The sequence below is a fragment of the Gossypium hirsutum genome, chromosome A05 (assembly GCF_007990345.1).
Source record: "Gossypium hirsutum isolate 1008001.06 chromosome A05, Gossypium_hirsutum_v2.1, whole genome shotgun sequence".
Lineage (NCBI taxonomy): Eukaryota > Viridiplantae > Streptophyta > Magnoliopsida > Malvales > Malvaceae > Gossypium > Gossypium hirsutum.
The window spans coordinates 13,320,120-13,329,090 of NC_053428.1; the positions used below are offsets into that span (position 1 = coordinate 13,320,120).

An 8,971-nucleotide genomic window follows, 5' to 3' on the forward strand; every position below is an offset into this window, starting at 1 on the left:
GACTTGACATGCGTGGTCATTTCCCATTAGTACTGAACCAGAATGCTTCTCGTATGTTGAGAATGCATCTTTCGAAGTACTTATATGAAATGTAGCTCCCGTATCAAGAATCCATCTCCCACCAGCGTAAGAGTCGGATACTGCAAGAACGATCTCGGCATCACTTGAAGAATCTGCATCAGCTACATTCGCACGATCATTTTGTTGCTCCTGTGATTCTGATTTCTCCTTCCTTTTCGGACAATCTACCTTCATGTGCCCGTACTTCTTACAGTAGTAGCACTGTATTCTCTTCTTGGACTGCGATCTAGGATGGCTTTTACTTGAACTTCCACCGTTTGCCTTGGATCTTCCTCGAGCAACCAAGCCTTCGCCTTCATTGTTTTCGACCACCTTACCAGTGATTTTCTTCCTCAACTCACTGGAACTTAAGGCATTTTTCACCTCCTCTAGAGTCAGGTCATCACGACCGTACATCATTGTATCAACAAAATTCTCATACGAGGGAGGCAAAGAACACAAAACAATTATTGCTTGGTCCTCATCATCGATTTTGTTATCGATATTATTCAAATCCATGATAATGGAATTGAATTTATCCAGGTGCTGGGAAACAGGTGTACCTTCCTCCATCTTCAGGGCATAGAGTCTTTGCTTGAGGTAGAGCCGGTTCGTCAATGACTTCGTCATGTACTTGCTCTCTAACCGGAGCCACAAACCGGACGCGGTTTTCTCATCCGCTACTTCTCGTAGCACTTCATCTCCTAGACATAGCAGAATAGCACTATGTGCTCTTTCTAGCATGTCATCCTTTTGCTCTTCCGAAAGCGTGCTTGGTAATTTATCTTTACCAGACAATGCTTTTAGCAATCCTTGTTGAACCAGCACTGCCCGCATCTTGATGCGCCATAAAATGAAACTATTTTTCCCGGTAAATTTCTCGACATCATACTTAGTCGATGAAACACTTGTAGCCATAATTTGGAACCTTTGAATGAATGATAATATTTTCTTCCTGATGTGAAAGATCAGACAAAGCTGCAGTCACAGGGCAATTCAGAAAATATTATCACTCCTTCAACTACGCTCTGATACCAATTTGTTGCGGAAAGGATCGATTCGAGAACTCCGATATGACTACAAGTAAATTGACCGGAACGAAAAATAAAGTGAACACAAGGATTTACGTGGTTCGGCTTTAATGCCTACGTCCACGGGCAGAGGCGAAAAGAAATTTCACTATAACAAGATGAAGATTACAAGTGTTTTACACTCAAGACACAACCCGAGAACCTCACAACTCTCAACCCCTATAGAAAACCCGAAAGCTAAAATCCTAGCTTTCAAAGAACAAGCTTTGCTCTCTCTTGGTTTGGGATGATGAATATGGCTAATGAACCTCTCTATTTATAAGAGAGTTCAAGGACATAATTGTCCAAAACTTTGGCAAAGATTTGTGGTTGAAAATGGACACCAACAACCATCCACTAATCCACTACCACCAACAACCCACTACCAACAACAACAATCCACTACCAATTTTAAGCCATTTCTTAACATATGTTATTCAAACTTTTAAAGTATATTTATTTTTTAAATTGGTATCTAAATTTTTTTTTCATATGTTATACATAAATTATTATTCAAATGCTTATTAAAATATTATATGAGTTAAAAAATTAAATAATAGGTAAGATAAAAGAATTTAAATATCAAGATATAAAAATGGTATAATTTATCAATTTGAGTCCTTGAAAAAAAAAAACTGAAATGCTACTAGTCTTCCTCTCCGTGTCGAAATCTCTAGTATAGCAATTTACATGCACTCTATCTCCTTCATGCAGCAGATCCTCGTTTTTCCCATGTATTCTAATCTTTCTTCAGGGCTTTAATTCAACCATGTTCTAGTTATTAAGAACCAAAACAACAAAAATTAGTAAATAATGTCTACTGTTGAAAAAAAACATCATGTTACCTCCTGGCTTCGGTAAGAATCTCCAAGAAGTCCTCCTTAGCAGAAAACGAGGAAACAAGAAGAAGATGACTTTTTTGTAAGTGGTGGCTCTACTGAGCCATCTATTTCTACTTTGATGACAACGACAGCTTCAAGCCTGTCGTTTTGGTTATCGATGGGGAAGGGATCGACTCCTTCGGCTTTGTTTATCTCGTTCAAGCTTTGGTCCGTTTAGGCCTCTACACTGTCCAAGTGTCCATGTTTGCGCCCCTCGATCGTGGGTCTCTCTTTCTTCTCCTAAAGTTTCTCTAATTTCCTCATTTCTGCTTCTTTTTTGTTGTAAGTCTTGCATTTTCTCATCTAGGTCCTCACCAATTATTGATTTCTTAGTATTTCATTTTTCTTATTGAATTTTGTAATTTTTCTGTGATTTATTTCTGAATGGATTGCTTAAGGGATAAATCTGTTTCGGGTCATTCCATGACAGTGCGAGTCCAGCAGAAATAGATGGTGCTACTGCTTATGGAGTATGAGGTGTGATTGGATTTTGCTTGTTCCGCTCAAATTTTAAGTATCTCAGTGTGCTTGATTTGGGATATGAAACCATGTTATTGGAGTAAGCCGAGTGTAGTATGTCACAACCATCATTTATATGATTAAACATGGCTTTTAAATAGTACCTTCTGGACTGTTATTTGTTGCCCTTTTTGCAGATACGTCAATATATATCCATGCAAGCTTGTGTGAATTTGCTGTGATAATAATCCTTTTCATTTATGGTTCTCTGATTTCAGGGACTACCGTGGATTGTGTATCCTTAGCATTGTCTGGGGCAGTGTTCTCATGGTCGAAGCCTCTCCCGGTTAGGCTTTCATCCTGATTTCTATGAATTAAAATACAAATTTGTTTTTAACCACTTCCTGACTTCATGAAATTTCCAGGTGATTAGTGGAAGAAACCGGGGGCGAAGCTATGGTCATAACATGTAAGTTTTTGAACACACCTGCACGATAATACTAATTGAATTTTCTTTGATTGTAGCAGGTGGGAGTATTACCCTCTTGATTCACTCTTCTAATAGATGGTATAAGTTTGCTTTGAATATTTTAACGCCTTTTGCTCAGCTTCATTCATGTGTTATTATTGTTTTATCATGTTAATTTACCATCAATCCTCTTTGCTCTTCCTTGGATGATAAGTGTATTTATGATGTGTAATATACCAGGTTTTCCTCGGGTGTTGTGGCCTGGGCTAGAGAAGCATTAACGTTGGTGTACCATCTTTGGCTATATCACTGAACTGGTGTTGCGAATTCAGTTTCTACTAATTTCTTTTCACTTATGAACATTCTTCTGATTGTTTGATACTACGGAAGGAAGGGGGAAGAAAGCCAAGAAAGTGATTTTAAGGATGCAGTTTCACTTTGTTTGCTTTTAATAAACGCAGCCATCCTAGATATCGAAAAGGGTGTTTTCCCTAAAAGTTGCTTTTCCAAGTGTAGAAATTCCTACTTCTCCTTCAGCAAACAAGGTTCGGATTCCCTGTTCTATGGACATAAAGAGCATATGGCTGTGATAACAATGACGTGATATATACCAGCGTCTATCACATTTAAAATGAGATATATTTCCGGTTTTGGTCTTCAAATTATACTCATAACCTAATAACTAATATTTGGATACTGTTGCTTCCTTGACATGTGCTCTCTAAACCTTGTTTATATGCATCTTTATTTAGACATGTTAGCTGATAGTGACGAAGTTGTCTTAGTTTGTGATCTTTCCTGCTTTTCAACTATCTAAAGTTCTTTAAATTGTTAGGAGAGGCGAAGTTTGGGTTGCTATCATCATAAGAAACAATCTTTTATTAGAGCCAATGAGGAAATCTTTGTTATGCCTTAGAGGAATATATATATATCTGTTCATCTACTCGTTTTCATTTGTTTGTTTATAGGTTATAGCATTATTTTGTGGGGGAGTTCTTATATAGTCACACTATTTATATCAGGTTCAAATTATTGGCAATCATGGAATTGTTCATAGAAATTTCCCTTTTGGAAGCTTCATTGAACAAGGGAGAGTTTTAATTCACCAATGGGATGAAGTTTCCTCATGCAATTTGAATGTTCCATACAATCGTATATTTGGACGATCAAAGTTCCAAACCGCGTATTTACTCAAACATGCTGTTCTGTTTTTTTGGATATAGTAATGCTAAGCCATCTGGATTCTTTTAGCAAATCTGTTTAGCTTGATATTCAGCTACATTTCTTTCCTTTCATTATGTAAATTTATCTCGTTTCGTCCTTCATGCAATCTTGCTTATTCATATACGACAGGGCTTTAAACTGACCAAGCAAAGTATGTGGAGATCTGCTCCAGGTTGGCAAGGTGTTTCAGCTAATCACCATCCTTTGGCCGCATATTCCATGTCTAATCAATGAAGTCTTGGGATCCAACACGCACAGCTTAGCCAAGATGCATCCACTGCTGTAAGTTTTTATTTTCTTTTAATCAAAAGGAATTGCATCATTTACTCCTGTACATCAAAACCTGCTTATTCACGCCCACATTTCTTCATATTAATCCCTTTAAACAGAGTATCAGTCTTTTTCTTACTATTTAATCTTGGTAATGTGTGCATTTTTTCCCTCAGGGTGCTGCTCGCTAGTTGACTGCACAAAGGAATAATGTGGAGGTGGTCTGTTGAGCCAGCTAAATCTGAATCTAATAAAGCGAAAAAGTACTTCCGAATGGAGGTAGGGAAATTTTCCAACAATGGAATAGAAAAGTTCTGAATTGCCATCAAAACCAATTTTGTTTGCTGTTCTCAGGTTTTTCTCCTTATCTATGAATGATCCTGGCATTGTTAATTACAATTGATGTTGGCTTATGTATTTTGCAGTTTGTAGACAAAGAACAGGAAGATACATGCAAGGATTTAGATTTTGGCGCACTCGAAACAGGTTTGTAAGTTAAAACCCCGTTTTCTCCCTGGAAATTGTGGTTATTCAAATCATTTAAGAATCTAACTATGGAATCAACCTAATACGGTTCCTTTATGTCACTCAAATTGCATTTGTTTTTTTCCCCCTCAAACAGTAGATTGTGGTAACTCCTGTATCGATTCTCCTTCGCAAATTGAGTCACACGTTCAAAAGGCTGCATTGGATTGGATATCCAGATCCTTCTAGGGCAGCAATTGGCTCTTGGATGATCAACATAGCATCTTAAATCACTCATTTGCATACACAAACATTGTACTTTATAAATTCTTAGGGGCTTTTTTCTATGTAAATTACCATATAGTTTCGGGGTGGTTGTTGATACAAGGGAATAAGCTTTGTCTAAATATATGTACGACCTTGCTTGTTGTTTCCGCAAATTCATTGATTTGTGACATGGTGTTCATGCATGATTAATCATTTTTGTTCTTTTTGAAATTTACGCTTTGTTGTTGACTAAATTATTCAATGAATTATTGAAGTATGGAAAAGCAAAGGCATTGAAAAATAGACTGAATCTGCTTGTTTAGGCAAGCAAACCGAAAGCTGCTTGGCTGCCTGCAGCTGCAGCTGCCTGATGCAGCCAGTGGTGCTCTTCTTTTTTTAATATTTTTACTGCTAAGATTTTAAGAGCGATTAACAGTAGCGGTGCTGTTAAAGACCATACCTTTCGGGCCCCTACCGCCTCTGTTCATGTCCAGTTTACTACCTGCGTCCGGCATTGATGACAATTACCGTATCAGCCGCGGACTTGGCCCGCTCTTGCTTTGTCCTCTTTCTTTTACCTTGTTCGTAAATCCGATCAATTTCTAATATACGCAAAAAAGGTTTTTTTTTTTTTTTGAAATGAAATGGTTAAAATTTATCTCCTAATGTTATTGTTGACCCTGAATCGGCTGCCTCGTAACTGTAAAAAATACTTACCTTTTCAACTTAAAAGTCCTCAACATGTATAAAAAATGAACTTTAAAATCAATCATGGAGAAGGTCTGCAATTTTTTTTATTTGATCTTTTTACTAGAATCTTACGATTGTCTAATCATAATATAAAATGATGGTTTACATTCATGGTCTTACACGGTTCAAGATTGTTGATCGTTAAATGCACAAGTGTAATTATAGGTAATGTGCTCCTAATGGCTGCGTTACATTTACAATGGTGAATTACTCTCTTTTTTTACAAGCAATTACATTAACAAACATATGGATGAATCCTAAACCTAACGCCATTGAATCCACATAAGTTTTATCAAGTTACTTGTCTAATTTGCTTTCCAGTTAATCCCATTAGCTCTCCACCCATCTGTTTCAAAACTGCGTTAAAATTTCGAGTGTAATATATTACCATGAATTTTAGTCTACACATTAATGTCACCGTATAAAATGTAAATATATATATGAAATTTCTTATTGTTAATATCTCCGACAAATGAGAGAATAAATTAATATGTATATATATGAACAAATTATTTCATATACTGTTATACAAATATATTTAGAGCAAGTAATATCTGAAATTTAGAACCTAAATTTATTTATGGAACATCATCTGGCATTATCCATACTGCATGTCTGAAATAGTAACATTTAGGTTAATATTTTTCTCCCATATATTAGAACCCTACAATATTTTTTTTGGTCGAAAAGGAACCCTTCAATATACTTAAATATATATATATCTGTGCATATAATATTTGAGGAAAATAATTGCTGTTGTATCGAGTGAACCCGCAGACGAAGTACCTAGCTAAATCTAACCCCAATCATGTAAGAAAATGTGAATGGGTCGTGCCAAGGGTCCCAACCGCCTGATGGAAGATTAGGGTTTGTGATATATTGCCCACTGGATAAAGCTGATAAGGATGATGAAGAGGAAGATGATGCTGATGGCATTGATGTGATGATAGTATCAATAAACTCCATCTGGTTGGTTGCCACGACCATGTCATGCGCATAGGATGAGCCAGCAGAGATAGGCAAACATGTCGAGAGCCTCGAGCCTAACGGGTCGATGTTTTCCAATGAAACAGAAGTTAGTGGCATGTTGCACAGGTCCCCTTCAAGGATTTCACAGAGTTTGGGCACTGTTTGGGCTGCCATTAATGGATGATCATAAAGATTTACGGCAGCGGTTGAGTTCATAAGCTTCTCGTCGAAAATATCATGAACTACTTCATTACTGAAAACCGGGACGTGATGTTTTTTATCTTGGTGATGATCAATATCATGTTGAGGTGCAACGAAGGGCAATGGCCATGAAGGGTCCAAGGAAGATGCACTTGAAAGGGGTGGTGGGAGCATTGGGGTTAACGGGAAATGATGGTGAATAAAATCGACGTTGTCACCGCTTGGGTTTGACTTGAAATCTGCATGATGTTGAGCAAAGCTCTGTAGCAGTGATGGGGCAAGATAGAGCTGGTCCCGTTGATCACTAAGGATCAAACTAGGGTTTACATTTAGAGAGACGAAATCAACTGCTTCCTCTGGAGATTTAAAATTATGAACATCGGCGAAAGAGGCTAAAGCAGGAGCCTCATGGGAGATAAACTTCTTTTTGATGCTTGAATTCCAAAAGTTCTTCACCTCATTATCTGTTCTTCCTGGTAGATGTTTGGCTATCTGTGCCCATCTGTTCAACAAAATGTGAAAAAAAGTAGAAAAGTTAAAAAAATAAAAAGAGAGAGAGAGAAGAAAACATTGATGATTACTATGATTAATACCTGTTGCCTAGAATACTATGGAGTTCAATGATGAGAGCTGCTTCTTGTGGGGAGAAACTCCCACGTTTCAAATCAGGTCTGAGGTAATTTATCCATCTTAATCTACAACTCTTCCCGCATCTTTGAAGGCCTGCATCATGAAACAAACCCCCAAAAGGAACAAACATCGAAAAAAAAAAGCAAATAAACAAGGAATCAAATTAATGTAGTCGGGTTTTTGCAGTTATTGTCTGCAAAAAAATAAAGTTTATAAAAACTAGTACTGATATTGGCAAAAAAGAAACCGTGGAGAGATGGAGAAGAGTAAAAGACCAGCAAGTTTAGGGACTGAGCTCCAACAACCATGGCCATAGGTTGTAACGTAGTTTATAAGTTTCTCATCTTCCTCGGGTGACCATAGCCCTCTCTTCACCTTCTGCTTGTTGCAACAGGAATGGTGGCCGTGCCCCATCATTCAGCCAATAGCGGGCCAGAATCTAGAATTGTTTATTTATTCAAAAGTGAAAAAGAAGAGCAGATCTGAAAAAGAGAGAGAGAAAGAGAAGGTAGTTTCAAGTTTTAACTTTTAATTTCTATATCAGAAGATATTCAGAGCTAAGCCCTAGAATTTGGCTTACAAGAAAATGTGAAAAACAAAAAGAAAAACAAACAAAAAAAAAAGCTTACAAACTGAGTGCTAAGAGGGTGATTTTAAAAGACTGATGAGAGTGCAGTGAGGGCGTGAATTTAATGCAGGGAGCTGTACCTTGGTGGCCCAGTTAGGGTTTGAGGGCAAAAGGCTAAAATCTGCAGCGTCAACCTGTAAGGGATGTATGGCTTATAATGGGATCCCTCTCACTCTGTTAATTTCTGAGATATGGGTTTGCCTTGTACAAGTGGCATACATGCAGGCATGTGGGACCCTTTATTGTTTTTAACGGGTCCCACTTTTTGGACTTATTGTCTTCATGTAGGAATACGAAGTTGTAGGATGTCAAAACTTGTTCAATAATTTTTCTTTCTTCTCAACTTTCAGATATGGCTCTTGCAAATTAATGCAAAATCAAACTCACTGGGATTTTTCTTCATGATTACAACAACCATCAGACGGTTGTGAGTTTATGAAAGGTTTGACGTGATTGTAGCGCAATGAAATAAAATGGATTGTGTAAGTAAACTTCTAATTCTTTCAAGTAATTAAAATTCGATGCACCATGAGATAATTATTTAAAAATATATATTAGAATGTAAATGGATCGTCTTCTTTTACACATTGATTGATATCAAATGTTCGTAGAACTGTCCCACCATAGA

The 8,971-nt window shown here is 37.2% G+C and overlaps 1 protein-coding gene and 1 pseudogene across 3 annotated transcripts; one reads left to right on the forward strand and one right to left on the reverse strand.

Annotated features, from left to right (window-relative positions):
• The first annotated feature begins 2,300 nt into the window (after nt 1–2,300).
• Nucleotides 2,301–5,396, forward strand: LOC107958396 (5'-nucleotidase SurE-like; annotated as a pseudogene).
• A 983-nt stretch (nt 5,397–6,379) lies between these two features.
• On the reverse strand, nt 6,380–8,468 carry LOC107958397 (transcription factor MYB26). 3 transcript variants are annotated; one of them, XM_016894159.2, is made up of 4 exons: nt 8,345–8,468; nt 7,991–8,197; nt 7,679–7,808; nt 6,380–7,587 (listed from the first exon to the last, which is right to left on the reverse strand). In XM_016894159.2, exons 2-4 carry the CDS (start codon nt 8,130–8,132, stop codon nt 6,702–6,704), a joined length of 1,158 nt encoding a protein of 385 aa, XP_016749648.1. In that variant the 5' UTR covers nt 8,133–8,197; nt 8,345–8,468; the 3' UTR covers nt 6,380–6,701. The 3 variants fall into 3 exon arrangements, with proteins under 3 accessions (XP_016749648.1, XP_016749647.1, XP_040969445.1); XM_016894158.2 differs by lacking the exon at nt 8,345–8,468 and having other exon boundaries at nt 7,991–8,337; XM_041113511.1 differs by lacking the exon at nt 8,345–8,468 and having other exon boundaries at nt 7,963–8,098.
• Between the last annotated feature and the right edge of the window lie 503 nt (nt 8,469–8,971).

Excerpts from the sequence above, each read along its gene's own strand:
- LOC107958397 (XM_016894159.2), bottom strand. The coding sequence starts at position 8,132 with ATGATGGGGCACGGCCACCATTCCTGTTGCAACAAGCAGAAGGTGAAG. Across the intron at positions 7,809-7,990 it reads CTCAGTCCCTAAACTTGCTG|GCCTTCAAAGATGCGGGAAG; the intron begins GTCTTTTACTCT and ends TTCATGATGCAG. Across the intron at positions 7,588-7,678 it reads CATAGTATTCTAGGCAACAG|ATGGGCACAGATAGCCAAAC; the intron begins GTATTAATCATA and ends TTTGTTGAACAG.